This window comes from Lygodium microphyllum, chromosome 13 (genome assembly GCF_053477565.2).
Source record: "Lygodium microphyllum isolate KBCC chromosome 13, Lygodium_microphyllum_v1.1.10, whole genome shotgun sequence".
NCBI lineage: Eukaryota > Viridiplantae > Streptophyta > Polypodiopsida > Schizaeales > Lygodiaceae > Lygodium > Lygodium microphyllum.
Window position 1 is genome coordinate 104,526,077 of NC_141147.1, and position 21,502 is coordinate 104,547,578.

General features: G+C 40.6%; 1 protein-coding gene across 3 annotated transcripts in view; it reads left to right on the forward strand.

Annotated features, from left to right (window-relative positions):
• Nucleotides 1-20,770, forward strand: part of LOC148027006 (uncharacterized) — a 35,791-nt gene extending 15,021 nt beyond the window's left edge. For 2 of the 3 annotated variants that reach the window (XM_087691548.1, XM_087691551.1), the window contains exons 4-7: nucleotides 19,414-19,467; nucleotides 19,571-19,633; nucleotides 19,987-20,074; nucleotides 20,159-20,770. In XM_087691548.1, the coding sequence (XP_087547674.1) occupies nucleotides 19,414-19,467; nucleotides 19,571-19,633; nucleotides 19,987-20,074; nucleotides 20,159-20,397 (444 nt within the window). In that variant the 3' untranslated portion in view covers nucleotides 20,398-20,770. The remainder of the gene's footprint in view (nucleotides 1-19,413; nucleotides 19,468-19,570; nucleotides 19,634-19,986; nucleotides 20,075-20,158) is intronic. The other variant, XM_087691550.1, reaches the window with a different exon arrangement.
• The last annotated feature ends 732 nt before the right edge of the window (nucleotides 20,771-21,502 follow it).

The following is a 21,502-nucleotide window of genomic DNA, read 5'->3' on the forward strand; positions in this document are numbered from 1 at the left end:
AGATCAAATAGAAAAAGAATATGAAGAAAAAGCATAAAAATCATGAAGATCATCAAAGGTAGATTGGAAGGTGATGACACCTTTATGTGTAATACAATATGCAGTTTGAGACCATGCTTTGTACTTTTAGTTAAGTGTCTTGTCTTTGTCGGTTCTATATAAGATTGTGCTTATGAGTCCAAGCTGCCATATTGAAACCTAATTCACTTATGTAACAATTTCTCTACTTGTCTATGTCATCATGAGTTGGGTCTTCACGTTTCATTTGCCATAGCATCTGCCATGCTCTAGATCCGCGTGTTTTTACAATCAACAGCCTTTTAACTACGTACTATCTACGTATGCATGCGCACTCACATAATATTTGCACCACAATCTATACATAGTTTGGATCCTCAAGTGTAAGACAATACTCTCAGCTTGCTTAGAGTTCGACTTGTCTCCCAAACTAATGAAACTACGTCTTGTGCACGATAAGAAGACTAGCACTATCCCTAGTGAAAGACCACATATGAGAGGTTTTCAATTGCAGGTATTGAAGACTCCAACGAAAGTGTCGTTAGCTCTTCATCAACACTCAATTCTGAATTCTTATCCTTTATTATTATGCAAGCCCACCAAAGAATCGTCGCACGTAGAATCCCCAGAACACCAATACCTGTGGCAGCCATAATGCAACTCCCAACAAATAGCAATCCTATCTTCAACTACAACCATCCTATTACCATAAAATCCTACTAATAAAGTACTCCCAACGATGTAATGTGCCCGTCTATCGACTGACCAGGTACGTTTTTAGTGGTCCATCGAGAGACAAATCTAAGCGACGCCGCGCTGCACTCCCATAGAATGTTACAGGGTTTGTCGCCTAGGGTTTCTGGAGTCCGCCTTGCAACAGAGCGTTCATGGCCGAAGCCACTAGGATCGACCTGAAACTTGGGTCCCTAGTGATCAAGGTCTCTTGATAGTATTCTAGCGTTGGGTCTTGGATATCCTACTTTACGCAGAAATACTCAAGCCGAAGTAGGCCCATGCCACCCTTGGTTCAAAGAGAATGGGAAATGAGAGGGATATCGCCTAGGGTTTCTCGAGTCCGCCTTGCAACAGAGCGTTTATGGCCGAACCCACTAGGATCGACCTGAAACTTGGGTCCCTAGTGATCAAGGTCTCTTGATAGTATTCTAGCGTCGGGTCTTGGATATCCTACTTTACGCAGAAATACTCAAGCCGAAGTAGGCCCATGCCACCCTTGGTTCAAAGAGAATGAGAAATGAGAGGGATGCGCCTCTCAACTTCCCTACTTATAGGGCATAGTCCCATTCCGGTCCCCTAAAACGACATGAATCGGGTTCTAACCTAACAATTTCTAAGGGTAACCTTGTGATAAGCCTCCCGATTCTCCAGGACCACCCTACCGTAGGACAGACCCGTTGGGGGTTCCGCCCACCCGCTTCCCTTGATAGCTTTAGTTTTCTAACTAGGTCCTATTACATTTATGTGCGACATTTAAAATCAGCTTCCTTAATTAAGCCTTTTTAGGGAATAGGGTTCGTTCGCATAATTTACAGCACAAACACGAATATAGAGCAAGTAACCTTTTGACAACAAGTTCCTTAACTTATCTTCAAGTTAATCTTTGTCTCCTGCCCATACAAGAGAAATTATATGTTCCCTTTTGTCCAACAGAAGCACCTGGTCCAAATCACATGGTATCATAATTTCCATCCATTATTTAGAATAGGATCTTCCAACGCCATAGATATTGGGCTCACGTCAGTCTCCAACTCTTTTTCTGGACTAGGCAAGGGGTATCTAGAGCTCCACTGACCCTAAGCGACCTAGGAGTGAGAGACAACTTCCGCGGTTGGCCTTTTTACCACTCGACCTTCAGCATGTGAATCGAGCAGTGCCCTTCTCGGGTTGAAACGTGGCGTGACCTTGGAGATGATCCATCTGCGCAAAAATATCATCTCCTTAATTAATGCAATTAAGAATCAAATACAATAAAGGCAATCAACCCTAATATCATTTTCCAAGAAAACATTCCTTTATCCCTATGGCAACTTGTCATCACAGACCCTTGCCATGAATTTTCCAACAATCACAAGCACTTGGAATAATCATCCAAACAATAATCCAACAATCAATTGAATGCAAAAGCATTTAGGGCATTTTTTAATTAATCTAACAAAACTAATTGTATTTTTTTTCAACATTATAAGAATAGTCGCGATAACCTTCCCGTCGCGTACTTGCTCTCTCCTTTGGGATTAGGAGCGGTTTTATGTAAATTTTACTTAACACCCCCTTCTTTCGGCTAAGGCATATGTTAAGGTTTCAAACACTATGCAAGACATAAGTTCTATTGATTACTTATATTGATCGATAACCTAGCCTTCTTCCCAACAAATACAAAATCATCGGTCTTTCCTTTGACTTAGGGTTTTCTAATCCCTAGAGCTCTCCACTTACCTTTGAAGCTTGGAATTGTAGTTTGTACCTAGCCCAATCCGCAAGTTGGGTTGATGAAGATAGTAGTTGCCAGACAGACCCCAAGGCATCTTAGTTTTAGCCCTTATGATTGTTGTTTGTGTTAACTATGCATAATATCAAGATTTCAATCTACCAAACATGAGCTATTAGTTCATGTTATTGGCAAGAGCTTGGGCAAAGCCTAGAGTTTTTGGGATGCTTTTTGTTTAGGCTAGATCGATTACCATGCCATCCGTCAAGCGTGCACGTTGCAGCAAATACCTTAAAGGTGATTAAAATGGCCCTACTATTGCGAGGACGGGGAGTTGACAATGCTTGAAGCCTTATATGTTGTTTATGAATTTATCCCATAGCATCTAAATGCAATTAACTTCTCTTGAAACAAGCATTTGGGAAACTCAATCCTTCGAATAGTCGAGACGAAGTTTACATTTTTCAACGAACTGTTTCTTATGTAGTAAAGTTTGGAACGGAACGTATCGCATGCGGGAAATTAAGCAAGCATCTATCAAATTGGGAATACATTACTTATGATTGGTACCGTAGTTGGATTGACAGTGATGCCCTCGCCCAAGGCTTCGTTGCTTGTTGTGGTGTTGCCATTTGCGCGTGACACTTTCCGCTTGGGGGCGATTCTTGGTCTTTCCCTTTTTTAGGCACGACTCGCACAAGATTTCAGCGGCCACTCGCTCGAGAAGAGGGCCAATTGGGGAAAGTTTAGCTTGTGGGATGGAGGACAATTTCGCGAGAGATATAGGTAGTAGATTTGCGGGCAAAGGGAAAGAAAGATGTGTGCGGCCACCCTAGTAGGGAAAGGGGAGAAGATTCTTGAGAAATTCTCTCTTCCTCGCTCTCTCTCTCTTTCTCTCTCTTCTTTTTCTTCTTCTTCTTCTCTCTTCTTACTTCTCTTTCTTCTTCCTCTTCTTCTCTCTTCTCACCTCTCTTTCTTGTTCCTCTTCTTCTTCTTCTCCTCTCTTTGCTCACCTCTCTTCTTTCTCTTCCTCTCCCTCTCCCTCTCTCTCTCTCTCTCTCTTTCTCTCTCTCTCTCTCTCACTGCCCGTGTAGTAGCAGGTTGAGGCCTCCTCTTATGATGGGGGGGGGGGGCGTGTGGAAGAGGTGGAGTGGTGGTGGTCTTTCCCCACCACTTGTCCTAAGGTATGGCGGATTGGTCAAGAAGGGGGGGGGGGGGGGGGAGAGATGGTAGGCCCGTGGCCTCTCTCCTCCATCATCATCATCATCACGTTCTTCCGCCTCGTCATTGTCGACATTCCTCTTCCCCTCGCCATTCACATTGTCTCTCTCTTCTCCATGTTTGTCATCGTCATCCTGTCTCCCCTCCTGCAGTCATCTTCACTTCTTCGACTTCGTCTTCCACTTTCTTAACTTTCTTTCCCCTACGTTATCTGCTACTTCCTCCTCCTGTCGGTGACGACAGGGGGGGAAGAGAATTTAAAAATAAAATTGATTTACTTTAACTAATTTGGAGGCGGGTTTTTATAGACTGTGGTGGAACGTTACAAATGAGCTTCATCCACACCACCACCATAACTCCTCCACGGCAAATCATAGCAGTCCCTTTCAACCACGTCTTCGGTGCATGCTAAAGCTTGCTATCCACGACAGAGAGTGCCATGGGACTGTCACTTGTCTAGGAGGGGGATAATGTTAACCCTCAAACGAACAATTTGGAAAATTCGAAGAATCTAAAGCAAAAGACAAGGCTAAGGCAAAAGTGAAAGAAAAGATGAAGGCATGCCAAGAAAAATATGGAAATACAAGATGTGCAAAAAAGTCCTAAATCAAGGAGAAAGGCATACAAGGAAAAGTGCAAGTCAATACCTTTGTAAAAGAGTGCAAGGTGCATCGTGATTTATTTTAAGAACGTTGGGCTCTCACCTGTGCAAATTGTAAAGGTAGATGGGCGGTAGGAAGAAAGCTAGGAAGATAGAAGGACAATGGGAAAAAGGACCCAGGCCATGTAAAAAAGGGGATACGGGGATGACGGCCCAAAAGGGATTTAGGGTTTTGTATATAAAGTTGAAAAGTGAATGAGAAGCTCATTCTTGTATGTGGCCAAAAGTGGCTCTCCTCTTCTTCTTCTTCTTCTTCTTCTTGTTCTTGCTTTCTTGAGCTTGTGTTTGAGAGAGGGAGTGTGAGATTGAGGGAGTGAGTGTGTGAGGATGAGGGACCGTGGTGGAGAAGCTCTACTTCTTCTCCTCTCTTATTCTCTTCTCTTCTTTTCTCTTGCACTTGGATCGTGGAGCTACCGGAGTGCTTGGGAGAGGAGGCAACTCGATCAGGCATGGAACTAAGCTATGTGAGAGGTAGCCATTAGTGCTTGGCTTGAAACGCTTGAAGGAATAAGCGGTTCGTGGGTCTTGGCGAGCTCGCCCCTTCACTGTCCTCATTCAATCTTTGAACCTATAATCAAATTCTTCATACTCTTGTTGGTCATCAGCATCTTGAGGCATGGAAGTTCCTACATTTGGGTCATTTTTCACATTTTCAGCTTGTTGTCCATGCTGAGAACCTTGTCTAAGATCATGCATTGCATTTTCCCCTTCACCACGTGAATGACGAAACTGAGATGCATCATCACCACTTGATCTTCTATCACCGTGTGAAGGCATACTTGCTGTAATCAACAGCTGAGCACAATCTCAGCAGCAATCCAAAGCTTGTGACTTGCAATTAGGTGCCTCGGGCCCACCAATGCAAAGGATTTGATGGTATCCGCGGGATGGAACCATGAAACTAGCCTTCCTCCTATGGAGGGGTGGTAATAACTTTATTAACTTAATTATAACAAGCAATAATTGACGAAATGCTGAAACATAAATATTTACCCATCAATCTTAGACATTAGGCACCCTGTTGGCCCCAAAATTGGTGCTCCTTTCGATATTTCTTTATCTTTAATTACAATTGAATTCGAACACAATGGGATTTGTGCAATCCCTTTCGCAATCCAAAAGCCCCTTTCGGTATTTTGTTATCTTTAATTATAATTGAATTTGAATACAATGGGATTTCTGCAACTCCCTTCACAATCCAAAAGCCCCTTGCTGTCAATATTGACTTGCAAGTCTTCAAATTGATTTGCCCCCTGATTTACTCGGGCAATTGGCTTTCATCGACTCTTTGGAAAATGAAAATTTGTTCTAAATTCAAATGTTGGCTGGTCCCTCACTTGAATCTTGTTGAGAATTAATTCTTAGCCTTGAAAATTCAAGTCTTGAGGCTTCAATCTCTTGGCATGCTTCTTGAGCTTGCTGTGAAACCCTAATTTCTGTTGTAAATTAGGGTTTACAGCATAGAAAAATGCAATTTCTCAGCCTCAAAGAATTAGAATGTTGAGATCTTTAGAGTAAGGCTAGAAAATGGCTGAAGAATGAGAGAGAATGTTAAAAAGGTAGAAAATTTAGACTTTCATCGTGAGAAAATGGAAGAAATCAGTTGTTGCCCTGTCTAGACAACCATGAAAATTCTTTCCATTGATGGAACATACCAAATATGTGTGTTTGGCTGAAACAGCCGTCAAACAATTGTAACCTATTGCCGTAGTCTCTTTAAGGCATGCCACTAGCTTCGGGAGGGTCTCTTCCTAGCTGGAAATGGCCCGTAAATTGTTGTAGCAGATGTAACAGTATTCTCTTAGTCCCTCTTAGCTTGCACAAGGTTGGAATGACTCTCTCTCTGTTCTCTCCAACCTCAAAAAATGTCTTTCCCACTTGCATGGGCAAGTTTTGCTTAGTGGCAGTCTTCTAATCCATTTTTTCAGCATTATTTGAATTATTAATTAGCTGTAAAATTTTGAAAATTAATTTAATAATTATTTTAGTACCTAGAAAATTCCCAAGTGCTACCGTGTCTTTTGTAGCCCTCAGATTGGCATTAAGTATCATTAAATGTCAAATCCCTAGTGTCATCAATTGACACTTATGGCTAATAAAATGTCTTAGGCCGATTTTTGGCACTAGATACCATCCAGTATTTGTGCAACATTACTTAAGACAACTTTTATCTTTGACATCCATTGATTTCCTTGGGTCCTTGGCTTATAAATATGGAATAATCTCAATTGCACTTCACATATGCAACACATACTTAAACATTTGATTAAAAACTAATCGAAATGTTAAGTAGAGCGATTAAAATTTCACGTCCATGTGACACTAGTTGGAAGAATTTTGATTGGATAAAAGATAGATTGATTATGGCCTTGGATGGGTCTTTCTTTTATAGCCTAGGATGGTAGTCTTGATCGGCTTGTTTGAACAAATTTTGAATCTTTCCTAGTAAACTAGGGAATATTCCCTCTATTGTCAGATTGGAGGTGCTACCCTTGGACCCTTGTTAGGGGGGCTACTAGCCCCATGAGGTCCCCCCTAGTGAGGGGTTGCTTTCATAGCCCTTGGATCCCAAAATAGGGGGTCCATGATAACTCCCACCCCACAACTCCATACAGTGTGTTTGGAGTTGCTACTAGCTTACCCAAAGGCTAGACCCACAAAGGTCACCTTTTTGCTATCAGGTCACATAGGCCTCATTTTATATACAAGTTAGGATCCAACCAATGTCCTAGCTCACACATGGCTTCTTCTCATAATGGGGATCTTACAACTTGGAGCACCATAGATCATTGTTGGGACCTTACGAGGGTGGGACATTGAGCATATCTAATATTGTGCACCACATATGCACATAGCTTAATCTCCCAATGAATTAATAAAAATCCGGGACCTTGGGACAATCTTTTTCACGAGAATGATTTTGATTATCATAAATTCTATGTACTTTGAATAGGTACAATAAGAGAAGATTTGTGTTGAAAATTGTCACAGAAGCATAGGAGTAAATTTCTTAAATGAATGCTTGATATTTTTGTATGCATATATTAACATATTAACATAAGGGAGCAAACCTTTTGATCAATTGTATCTTTTGGAGACATATTTGTATGCATATTTTAACATGAGAGGGCAAACCTCTTTATCAATTGTATCTTTTGGAGACATACGTGCAAACCATGTTCTCCACTGTTTGGTTCCCTCTTTTAGTTCAATTATTACATTAGATGATTGGAAGAATACAAACTCCAAGTTGTTGCCAAATTTAGAAATACAAGGTCACTTCTAGATCTCAACAAATTGATGGGGTGATTGTAAAGCTTTAATAGTAGTTTGACTTGGTAGAAATCTTGCCATTTGTATCAAAAAGTTTGACTACAACCTACATAATACTATGGTCTCTACTGGTTCATCGATAGTCTTGATTTTAATTAACACTTTATTATTTAGGATCTACAAATGATGTCAAGTTTCTACTTGTATGAAAATACTAATATAAGAGTTGAATTTGTTCATTTTAGTTTCGAGTCGGATCGCATTTCATCCAGGCATGTTCACACTGTTCATGGCATTTCTAGTTAGGGGTTGTATTGTAGATTTTTGCCATGTGGCATGCAACATACTGGCTAGTTGCTGCATTCACATTAAAATGCTAGTGGGCTAGACTTTTTGTCTCCATAGTCAACAATCGACGAGTTTTTGAGGTGCGGCTATATTTATTGTTGCCCATGATGAAGTATCATCGCCAGATTGACACTTTCAGGAGACAAGTGATAGTTCTCTGTAGTTGACACATTAGAAGACCAAGAAAAGGCAGTGCGCAGGGTAGAGCATTCTTTGACCTCTACAAATCAAAACCAATAGCAACGTCACATCATTCTCCTCTAACACTTAAGTGTTCAAGATCTAATGTTCTATTTATAGAATTCTTTTACCATCAAGATTTGTATTCAACTGTCAAAGCAAAAGAGGAAGACAGATTGCCAAATGCTAGATGAACAAGCCAAAACCAAGTAGATCAAGTCTATTCATGTAGCTCTTGATTATTGATTGAACGATTATGGCTTTCCACAATTCCAAGTATTAATAGTAAGACCATTTAAAGTATGTGAAACACTACTAAAGAGTTGTCAATTTGCGAAATGAATACAACAGATGTATACTCATACAACAAACAATTTCACTGGCAAAACTTAATACAATTTAGCTTTTTGAAGATGATGTATAGAGTATGCTTAGAATTATTTTTCTATATAAGCCTAGCGGATCAGTATTTGAGCTATTACGACTGTAACTAGCCTTTTGTGGATGGGTAGTAATTCCTGATTACAACTTAATTACAGCAGCAAATAGTCAATGCAAATCTGAAAATACAAATTTACCTATTGATCTTGGACAATGCATACCCAATTGGCTCCAAAATTGGCGTTCCTTTCGGTATTTCTTTAGCTTTATTGAAAAAGAAGTTGATTTACAATGGGATTCTCCCAATCCCTTTCGGTATTCCAACTTTCCTTGTTGTGATGAATCACCAACAAGTCTTTAATCCGATTTGCCCCTTGATTTGGGCAATTAATTAGCCTTCATCCTCATTGATGGAGATGGAAAATGCCCCAAATTTAATTATTTGCTGATCCCTCCACTTGAATAGGCTAAAAACAGCTTCAGCCTTGTTGAATCCAAGTCTTGGAGCTTCCAATTTCTGACACACTTCTTGAGGCTGCTGCTAAACCCTAATTTCTGCTGCAGATTAGGGTTTATAGCATAGAAATTTGAAATTTCTCAGCCTCCAAGGGTCCAAATGCTGTGATTTTCGGAGCAAAGCTGTGAAATGGTTGAAAGATGAGAGGAAAGCTGTAGAGAGAGGAAATTCAGAGTTTTGTTGCTGTGAAATGGTTGAAAGATGAGAGGAAAGCTGTAGAGAGAGGAAATTCAGAGTTTTGTCGCGAAGAATGACTAAAAATCAGTCAAATGTAGTTGCTGCCCTGCCACAAAAGCTTGTAGATGCAAAGAACTGAAGAAAATCAGTCATTTATTGCTGTTGCCCTGTCTCAACAGCCTATAGATGCTGTCTCCTACTGTTGATTGGTTTTCTCTTGCCTTTGGCAGCCTCAAAAGGTTCTCCAATGTCTGCAAACTAGACCAACAGCCTCCTCTCTCTCTCTCTCGTAGGTTGAATTTATAAAAATGGCTCTCTCTAGTCTCTAAAGACGTTTTTCAGTCTTGCATGGGCATTTTTGACACAAGTGGCAACCATCCCAAATGGTTTTTTCGGCATTTTTTATAATTAAATATTAATTTTCATCCTTTAAATACTGAAAATTAATCTAATAATTATTTTGGTGCCCTGAAAAATAATCTGACTGGCCAATAATTAAATTGGCTAGGCAACTACCATTCTCAAGTGTCTCTACATCATCTTTGACCATTAGATTGGTGTTAGGTACCATTAGATGCCACTTCTCTAGTGTCACCAATTGACACTTATGGCCAAATGGATGACTTAGGCCAACAGTTGGCACCAGATACCGCCAAGTACATGTGCGGTATAACTTGCAACAACTTTTGCCTTTGACATCCCGTGATTTCTTCGGATCTCGGGCTCATAGATTTACTTTAATCCCAGTTGCACCTCACATGTGCAACATTTACTTAATCATGTGATTAAAAGTTAATCCACATGTTAAGTGAGGTTTGAAAAATACATATCCTCATGACAGCCCTCCCCCCTTGAAATCCTTGCAATTGTGCTCAATTGCACTGACAAATGCATCAAAAGCAAAGTACTACACTGGAATTTCCATAGGGAATCATAGTCAACACAACATTACACACTGCTGTTCAACCATTCCTATGCCCAACATATGCTGAAAATTACCAGCCAACATAACATAGCATAAGACTCACAAAGAATCTAAAAAACATTGCTAGATTATCATGTGACATGTCAATTTCTCATGAGCTCAACTCATCTGGCAAAACCAACCCATAGTATAGCATAACCAAGCATAAACCATGGGCCATGGCTAAAACATCAATGGCATCCTAACATATGTTGTTGTCCATTGAACTAGATGTAAACCATTGAAAACAGAGCATAATTTGATCATAAACTGATCACATGCTGATCTCAGAATTGATCGAAAACTGTTGTAAATGTGACCCCAAACTGATCACAAACTCATTGCAAAAACTGACCAGCAATCAGTGCAAAAACTGATGCACAACTGATCCAAAAAGTGACCATAAACAGTTCTCAAGTTGATCAAAAACTGAGTTGAAACTAATCAAAAATTTTATCTCAAAATTGAGGCAAAATTCATGCTAAATTGATCATAAGTTGATGCAAAAGTATAGTTTCAGTGCCCGGGTGAAACTCATACTCATCTGCATACATCTCACAGTGACTATACACTAAGTAGTGATCTCATGGCAAACATACTGTTAGCGCAATACTTTGAATGCATGCTAAGTACATCCGAGATCCATCACATACGAGAGCTGTCCATAACTGGAGGAGGGAAAGTGCTACCTCCCCCTTGAGCATCAGGCAATACTCCGGACCCTTGCTCTGCTGAACTTGACGGAGCCCGAACTAAAGTCGGCTTTAACTGAAAGGCATCTAGGTAAAGCTGCAACAATTGAGGATAGTCTGCTAAGTCATCCTCTTTCATCCATTTGGCATCCATTGGTGAATAATTTTGAAATTTCACCAAGTATCTCTTGGAAACTTTACCTTTGACCTTACCTTTGACCTTTCTTTTCTTATGTGCCAAAATCTGAAAATACAAATTTACCTACTAATCTTGGACAATGCACATCCGATTGGCCCCAAAATTGCCGCCCCTTTCGGTATTTCTTTAGCTTTATAGAAGAAGAAGTTGATTTTTAATGGGATTCTCCCAATCTCTTTTGGTATTCCAACTCCCCTTGCTGTGATGAATCACTAGCAAGCCTTTAATCCGATTTGCCTCTTGATTCGGGCAATCAATTGGCCTTCACCCACTTTGATGGAGATGGAAAATGCCCCAAATTCAATTATTTGCCGGTCCCTCCACTTGAATAGGCTAAAAACAACTTCAGCCTTGTTGAATCCAAGTCTTGGAGCTTTCAATTTTTGGCACGCTTCTTGAGGCCGTTGCTAAACCCTAATTTTTGTTGCAGATTAGGGTTTACAGCAGAGAAATCTGAAATTTCTTAGTTTCCATGGTCCAAATGCTGAGATCTTTAGAGCAAAGTTGTGAAATGGTGGGGAGATGAGAGGGAAAGCTGTCGAGAGAGAAAATTTAGAGTTTTGTCACGAAGAATGATTGAAAATCAGTCAAACGCAGCTGTTGCCTTGCCACAATAGCTTGTAGATGCAAAGAACTGAAGAAATGTTGGGAATAAAGGGCCATCATGCCTTTTATATGTGCACGGGTGTGAACACACCCTTAGCACATTTGTACTTTCATATATATCTATCTAAAACCTAAAGAGATACACTCGTCATTGTACCGAACACCTAGTGCGTCGGCTCTCTCTACCCTGCACACACACACACACACACACATACTCTCTCTGTTGTGAGAAAGCATTGTGTGTCGATCCTCGTGCTCTTTGTCATAACAAACTGGTATCAGAGTAGGAAGTGTTGCAGGTGAGGAGAAAGTTGCAGGTGTCATAGGCAAGCAAGAAGTGTCGCAGGCGAGGAGGATTTGCAGGTGTCGCAGGCGAGCAAGAGTTGCAGGTGTCGCAAGGCAGGCTACAGGTCGACGGGTGGGTCAGGTAAGTGATGCGCTGCCAGGCGGACGCGTCAGGTAGCTGATGCATGGCGATAGGTCGAGCTTCAGTGGTGGGCGCTCCAACGGGAAGGCCATGACCTGTCTGATAGGTCACATGTGAGGGTGTTATTAGGCAGGTCGTTGTCAACGTTTTTTTTTTTCCCCATTTTCTGAAATCTAAAAGAAAAGAAAAAAGGATGTTTCCTTCCCTTTCCCTACTGGACGTTTGCGTGTATAAGCACAGAATACAAATCTGTGCACATTTGCTCCTGAAAATTGGGGCTTTTCTCGGATTTGGGGACTTTAATGTAGGACTGGACAATCTGACTCAGAAATTGCAAAATCGGTGCACATTTGCCCAGGAATTTTGGGGCTTTTCACATTTTAGTGATTTTTTTTCAATTTCACTGGAATTTGTGCACACCGGACCTGAAAAATTTGGGGATTTGTTTAGATTTGATGCGAGCAAGACACAACAGTCATATTTGTCTTAGAAATTGTAGCAATTTGTAACATTTTGCCTTCGACATTTGGGGTTTTTCATGTACATGCAAGAATTGGGCTGAAATTTACCCAATTTTTCGACATTGATGCACATTGGACCTTGTGCAATTTGGGGCTTTTGCTGTTTGGGCGAAATTTGTGCGCCATTTGGTCATTTTATGTACATGCGGGTTTCATTCTATGCAATTCGGACATCTAGCACTTGGAAAAATTTGGGGGTTTTGTTGAAATTGCTCTATTTTGGCAAAATTGGCCTATTCTATGCATGTCAGAGACAATGCAAATGTATGGTTGATGCTTTGAGCACGAAAATTTTGGGGCTTTTGACCGTGTGTGTCAAATTTTGTGCCCTGGTTGCATGTACAACAGAAATTGCAGCTAAAATTTGGGACTTCTCATGTAATGTGATGTATTTGTCCTTGGAACAGTTGTAATCAGTTGTGGAGTGCTGTAGCACAAGGTTTAGTGCGTCTGAAAATTTATTTGCAGGTATGAAATTTCTGCTTTTACGTGGTTATTTATTGCTTGTTGGTACTTGTTTGTACCTTGGTTACTTGTGTGACAGTTTGGGCCTGCATTTGCTGAATTTTTGGTCACATTTTGGATTGAAAATCATGGTTGGTAGTAGTGACAACAGTCATCTCATACACATTAAGAAGCTTGAAGGAGCACATAACTTTGCAGTCTGGCAAAAATAGTGCTATAATATCCTATTGCAGAAGGAGGCAAGGCCGATTAAGACCAAAGGGACAAAGCCCGCAAATATGGAATAGGAAGACTGGGATGAGTTAAATGAGCTTGCACGCTCAACCATAGAGCTATCGATTTCTGATGCCTTGCTGTTTAACATTGAAGGTTTGGATTTTGCCTATGCTATTTGGACTCCACTGGAAGAACTGTATGCCCAAAAGAGTGCCACAAGCAAAGTTTATTGGCTGAAAAAGCTTATGGATTTGCGTATGAAAGAGGGTATAGCAATTTCTACTCATTTGAGTGAGTTTAACTCCATTTTCAGCCAGCTGGTTGCCTTGGAGTTCTAGATTGATGAACAATTTAAGGCTACGTTCTTACTTTATACTCTGCCATAGAGTTGGGATACATTCAGGACTGCTATGAGCAATTCTAATGCGATGCTATTGTATGCTGATGTAGAGAGTGCTCTACGCATGGAAGAAATGAATCGACAGAACAATGATCTAGTAAGTCTTCCAGTGCTTTGCATACTAGGGGCATATCATAGCAGAAAGGCAAATTTGATTGTAAGGGACGCAGTAAATCACGTGGTAAGGATGTTGAATGTCATCATTGTGGCAAGAAGAGTCACTTTAAACGTGACAGCTACAAATGGAAGAAAGAGAAAGGAAAGGGCAAGAAGACAGATGATAGCAAGGAAGAGAAGAAAGAGAGTTAGCCTAAGAAAAGCAGTGTCAAAATTGAAGAAGTGAATGTAGTAACTCATGACAGTGACAGTGGGAATGACGTACTCTTTGTCTCTTCACACTTTAGTACACATGCTTTACTTGTAGATATGGATGATGACATGCACACTTGGATTCTAGATTCAAGTGCTTCTTTCCATGTCACCGCTCATCGTGAGTGGTTTTCTGACTATATAGGGGGTCGAGATTGTGTTGTCCATCTTGGGGACATCTATGCACGTGACATTGTAGATATTGACAGTATGCAGTTGCAATTTCAGCATGGTTTTGTCTTCACACTTTAGCTTGTACGACATGTACCTCAGCTCAAGAAGAGCTTGATTAGCACAGAGCAGCTAGATGACGATGGATTTCATACCATCTTTGGTGATGGAAAATGGAAGATCTGTAAGGGATCTAGAGTGATTGCCAAAGGTTGTAAAAGTGATACCTTTTATTCTCTCCATGTATCTAGTGTGCGTGACCATGTTGTTGCTGTAATCGAGCAGCCAAGTGTTTCTTTTTGGCATGGCCGGTTGGAACACATGAGTCAAATTGGAATGAAAGTGCTTTCTCGTTTGGGCTACTTGCCTTGTCTTCGTTATGCTAATTTTGAGCATTGTGGTCATTGTGTTTATGGTAAACATGTATAGACGTCTCATAAGAAGTCTCTTTCACTGAAATCTTCTTCTCTAGAGTTAGTACATTCCGATGTATGTTAGATGCCAGGGTTATCTTTAGGGGGAAAAGAAATACTTTGTCACCTTTGTTGATGATACTATACAGAAGGTATGGGTTTACCCTATTCGTAGCAAGGACAAAGTACTTGACAAGTTTCAAAAATTCTTTGCATTGGTTGAGAATCACACTGATAAGACACTTAAGTGTCTTCGCTCTAACAATGGTGGGGAATGTGTCCAAGGCCTTTCAGGCATTTTGTGACAGCAGTGGGATAAAGAGGAAGCTCACTGTCCCTCATAATCCACCCCAAAATGGTATTGTAAAGCGTATGAATTGGACCATTTAAGGCAAGGTCCGTACAATGCTGTCACATACTGCTTTACCTCATGGTTTTTGGCCAGAGGCTGTTATGACAGCCGTATACTTCATTAATCGGTCACCAAACAGGTCTTTGGGGGGGAGTTTCCCAATAAGTGTGGTCGGGCAAGCCACCTTTATATGCACACTTGAAAGTGTTTGGCTGCGAAGCATTTATGCACATACGTAAGGAAAAACGCAGCAAACTTGAGCCAAAGTCCTGTAAATGTATTTTCCTAGGATATGGTGATGAAGGTGAAATGGGGTATAGATTATGGGATCTTGAGAAAAGGAAAGTAGTACATAGTAATGATGTTATCTTGTGGGAAGATCGTAGGCATAAACAATTGGAAAAGAGTGAGGAGGTTTGTAGGGTTGTATTCCGGGAAGAAATATCTTTTGGATAGCAAAATGTGCCTGTTGTACAGTAGCAAATACTTGCTGTAAATGAACCTACAAATACAAAAAATAATGCTGGAAATGATCAGCCAGCCGTTGCCCATAATGATGAGCCACTAGATGTGGTGGAACAGCCAAGACAACAAGTTGTTAATGTTGATTTGTAGGTTGAAATGCCAGGACAGCAAGCTGAAAATGGAAATTTGTAGGCTCAACAGCCAGCAAACAATGATCATTGGGTTAGGAGATCGTCTAGGGCTACTAGGCAACCTAATAGATTCGTTCTTGATACAAACAATGTGGCTGATTATGTCACGTTGACAGACTATGGTGAACTGTCTTGCTTCTAGGTAGTAATGGACAGACATGACAGCAAGAAGTGGTATAAAGCCATGTTGTCAGAGATGGAATCTCTCGAGAAAAATAACACTTGGGATTTGGTGCAGTTGCCTAAAGGGCAGAAAACCCTTCCATGCAAATGGGTTTACAAGATGAAGGTCACTTCTGATTCCTCGCCAAAGTACAAAGCAAGATTGGCTGCGAAGGGGTACAAGCAGTAACATGGAGTTGACTTTGATGAGATCTTTTCTCCTGTAGTCAAGATGACTAGATTGAGAACCATTTTGGGCTTGGTTGCAGCTGAAGATATGGAGCTCATACAAATGGATGTAAAGATTGCATTCTTACATGGTGATCTGCATATAGACATATATATGCAATGGCTTGAAGGGTTTGTGGCAAAAGGGAAAGAGAAGATGGTATGTAAACTCAAAAGAAGTTTCTATGGGTTGAAACAAGCACTAAGAGAATGGTACTATAAGTTTGATACATTTATGCAGTCTCAAGATTTTCATAGGAGTCAAGTGGATCACTGCTTGTATACCAAGAAGGTAGTAGATGACAGTCTGATTATCTTGGTTCTGTATGTTGATGACATGCTGATTGTTGATAGGGATACTCATGCCTTGGACTCACTGAAGTAAAGTTTTCATGGCAGCTTTGATATGAAGGATCTTGGTGATGCAAATCACATTCTTGGCATGTGAATACTGAGAGATAGGTCAAAAGGATTACTCTATCTATCCCAGCAAGAGTATAATTGGGGTTTTATTGCCTCCATATGTGAAACTCAATGCAGAGGACAACCCTACATCTGATGATAAGAAGGCTGAAATGGCCAAGACACCATATGCTTTAGTTGGCAGTTTGATGTATGCTATGGTTGCTACATATCCTGACATACCTCAAAGGCACAAAGGATTTGTGCATCTGTTTTTGGAAAGCAGAAGACATCTGTCCTTGGCTTTACGGATGCAGACTGTGCTGGTCATGCGGATTGTAGAAAGTCCACTTCTGGTTATGTGTTTACCTTCACAGGAGGAGCAGTCTCTTGGATCTCCAGGCTACAAAAGTGTGTTGTATTGTCTACTACAGAGGCAGAGTATGTGGCTGCCACTGAGGCATGCAAGGAGGCTTTATGGCTTTCACATTTGGTGGGAGAGCTTGGCATTACAGAGTTACTTGTTCTTTATTGTGATAGTCAGAGTGCTATCATACTAGCACGGAATCTCGTCTTTCATGCAAAGATGAAGCACATACATGTGAAGTATCACTTCATTAGAGATATGTTTGACAGCAAGAGTATTGAGCTTGCCAAAGTGTATACAGATGATAATCTTGCAGACCTTCTCACGAAGGGTCTTTCAACAGAGCGGTTTGCTTATTGTCGATAGATGATGGGAGTTGGATAGGTATATGTATTTTAGCTTTGTACATAGCTAGACTTAGCTGATTTTTTTTCCTCTTAAGGCACATTGCCTTTAGGTGGGAGGTTGTTGGAAATAAAGGGCCATCGTGCCTTTTATATGTGCACAGGTGTGAACACACTCTTAGCACATTTGTACTTTCATATATATCTATCTAAAACCTAAAGAGGTACACTCGTCATTGTACGGAACACCCAATGTGTCATGCTCACTCTCTACTCTGCACTCTCTCTCTCTCTCTCTGTTGTGAGAAAGCATTGCGTGTCTCGATCCTTGCGCTCTTTGTCATAACAAGAAAATCAGTCATTTACTGTTGCTGCGCTGTCTCAACAGCCTATGGATGCTGTCTCCTGCTATTGATTGGTCTTCTCCTGCCCTTGGCAGCCTCAGAAGGTCCTCCAATGGCTGCAAATCAGACCAGCAACCTCCCCTTCCTCTCTCTTGCAAGCTGAATTTATAAAAATGCCTCTCTCCAGCCTCTAAAGACGTTTTTCAATCTTGCACGGGAATATTTGACAAGTGGCAGCTTTCCCAAATGTTTTTTTCAGCATTTTTCATAATTAAATATTAATTTTCATCCTTTAAATACTGAGAATTAATCTAATAATTATTTCGGTGCCCTGAAAAATAATCTGATTGGCCAATAATTAAATTGGCTAGGCAACTTCCATTCTTGAGTGCCTCTACGCTATCTTTGACCATCAGATTGGTGTTAGGTACCATTAAACACAACTTCTCTAGTGTCACCAACTGACACTTATGGCCAAATGGATGACCTAGGCCAACAACTGGCACCAAATACCACCAAGTATTTGTGCGGCATAACTTATAGCAACTTTTGCCTTTGACATCCTGTGATTTCTTCGGGTCCCGGGCTCGTAAATTTACTTAAACTGCTGTTGCACCTCACCTGTGCAACATTTACTTAATCACGTGATTAAAAATTAATCCACATGTTAAGTGAGGTTTCAAAAATACATGTCCTCATGACAATGACTACCTTACTTCACTACTATTTTGACAAGGAGGCAGGTTGACGAATCGAATCTTTGCTTACTAAGCTGGACATTCCAAGCAAAAGCCACCCAGTATGATGAGAAATTCTTGGTATTGAGCATTTTTGGGGAGAGAGTTGCTTGCAAGTATCAAAAGAACAAAAAGAGATGCCAGCAGACCTGCTACTATAACTGTTGTTTGGGAAATCTATCAAAATTGGTGGATGTTCAGACCTACAAAATACTTATTCATTGCTGCAATGCTGTACCCTGCTGTGATTACAGCCTGTTGTAGCTATAACGCCTTGACTAAAATGTCATTTTTTAAAGAGAGCCTGCTGTGGTTGTAATGCTCTTATTCATTGCTGCAATGCTGTACCCTGCTGTGATTACAAGCCTGTTGTAGCTAATGCCTTGACTAAAATATCATTTTGTAAAGAAAGTCTGCTGTGGTTATAATGCTGTTCCTTTTTCTGCTGCAATTACAGACATGCCATAAACATGCTTGTGACTATAGAAAAGTCCTGGGTCTTTAGGTCATTGATTATTACATGAATGAGTTGATTCAGCTCAAATAGAATCTGCTTGAAGCATTGAACTCGGGTATACAAAAGATACCAAAGAGGTGTTGTGAAGATGAAGATGAAGTACATAAAACTGATATTGATAGAAATCAGTTCAGGAGAGGAAGAAGATTTGAGCAATAGAGAGACACAACTGTCTCAATCACACAAGTAAGACCAAAAGCTTAGCAAGAGGAGAGACCAAACCTCAACCAACATACTCACAAGTTGCAACTCCTAGCATTAATCCAAAGCAATCCATTAAGTCTCCAACTGGCCTCCTCTTTGTCCCAAATAGCTCATGGCAGTAGCTCCACTTCGAGCTGCTCTCTCTTGATCCATCTTTCATGTTCCGGCCTATTCTTACAGTTGCTCCTACTTGTTTCAATTGTATAGTTGCTCCAACTTGCTTCAATTGTATCACTGCTCTTCTAACCCACAAGCTTTTCTTTGGGTGTATCTTCTGTATGCGTACCACCATTCTGTCAGTATTCCAGACTCTAGGTAGTTTCTCTGAGCTTTAATAAGTTCTTCTTTTTTGTACTCAGTCGGCTGATTTTTCATACTTTGAACATAGTGAGTAGTCAACAAGAGATTTTAATATACTGGATTTTTTGACTTCAGGAGAAAGAGCTGGATGAAGAAGATGAAGCGCTTTTAAAATCTGTGGTGTTTCAGGTGGGAGTCATTTTCTTTTCTGTTCCAAACTTGAGCTCTTTTAGAGATTTCGTCTGATAGAGTGTCAACTCAAAGTACTAATTCTGTTTTGCTTTATTTCTAGAGCTCAGAGAACTATGTTCGTAGAGTGAATGATGATGATGTTGAAGATGACTTTGACACTGAGGTTGATGATCCTTATGTAGCTATCAAGAAGATGATGGGCATGATTCTTTGTCCTCGCAGTTTTTTGTTCACACAATCAGACTGCATGTTGTTTTAATTGGGGTTGTGTGGAAGCTGCATGAAGCGTCAGTAGTCTAAAGATGTTAGACAGTCATGTTGGAAAAGGGGCCCCATCCTCTTTTTTTAAAAATAAGGTCTCACTTCTTTATTTATAGCTACTTTGTAAGGTATAATACATGCCCACATCAGAAAGAATAGTAAATGGAGTATTTTCTACCAAAAAAAAGTTTTTGAACTTGAGCCTGGTTTATGCAAGTTCAGTTTACTGAACTTTTTGTTTTTGTTTGATTTTAGAAAGCTAGGATGGATATTTCTAGTGAAGCTTCCATCAGTCTTAATACATCTGAATTGGAAACTTCAATTGCTGATACAGTATCTCAAGGTAAGCATTTAATCTACTAGTTTTCAGAATGACATTGTCATTGATTTTGCTGCTTTGAATCTAAGGCCATGTTTATATATGCAGATAAGGCTACATTATCAGGCCATTCAAGGCCTTCATTTGCAGTAAGGTCCAACAATATTGCTTTCAATGTTAAGCCCAAGATGACAAGCCAGGTAAAGGAGAAGATGCATCCTCCTCAGATGGAGATCACAGGTAGCAAACTCTCATCAGAAAAGCTGGAGTTACCAGAGTCTAACGATGGTGCCAAAACAGGCTTGGCTTCCTTATGTGCATCATACAATAGTGACTCCAGTGATTGACACAACTAAACAGCCTTTATTCCTCTTTTGCTCACTGGTGATTGCAGTTGGTTTCACAAATGGCTTGTTTGCCTCTATGGGGATGTCGTGCCTGTTACATGTCTGGACCTCCAAAAATAATTCTTCTGGCCTTATGAGAGTCAATTGTGCAGGTCAAAATTCTGAATCTGCACCAGTACTATCAGGTCATTGTCTTGCTCCAATAGGTGTCGAGAATGTGCGTAAAGAACCTTGATATATCTGTCCTAGTATTTACGAGAGATACTCTACCTGATTTCGAGACCTCTTCATGTACTTGTAGGTTAACTTTGTTGTGACAGAATGCTGTAAAAATTTCTTGAGCATAAGCTGTAAATTCAACACAATGTTTAGTGATGGTTGTGGCTTCCATCAAGTTGATAATGGCTTTCTCCACCCCGCGCAACACCCCCCCCCCCCCCCCCCCCCCCCCCCCACCAACTCCACAATTCAGTTGCAGTCACATTCAGTGATAGTTCAGTCCGTCTGGAACAGTAACTTGCCAGCCTTCTCCTTCGCTGCTCTTCCTGCCACCCAGTTGTAGTCTCAGGTGGACTTTGTTGCTGTCATACTCAGCTGCACCTCCAACATTGTGTTTTTCAGCGTTTGTTTTTCCAAATTACCCCTTGTCTAAAGCTCGGTTCACACGAACAAGCCTCAAGCCTTGAGTTTCTCTAGTCTTTTTCACCAGGTGCCTCAACAGTTCAAAGGGCAGCACCTGGTAGAGAGGTTTAAACTTTTTGAGCTCTTGCTAGGACCAGTTGCCAAAGTGCTTAGGTGTTTAGCAGAGCTAAATAAAAAGTTAGTGATGGAGGTTTTTCTGTAGCTAATATGAAGACTGAAGATGAAATAAATCAAAACAAGGATGAAGGCTGGTAAGCAAGATATGATGAATACAATTTTGTAGTTTTCAAGCTACATTGCAAAGGAATATTGCAATCCATGCATGTGGGTCTCCTCGAAGGTTGGCATGCAAAAAATAAGGGATTAGATGAACATTGCCAAATTTGTTCGGAGTCATATGAGCTATAGGACAAAAGTAGGCCAATATGGAAGCACAAGGGTTCAATTGGAGCTTACCATGGTG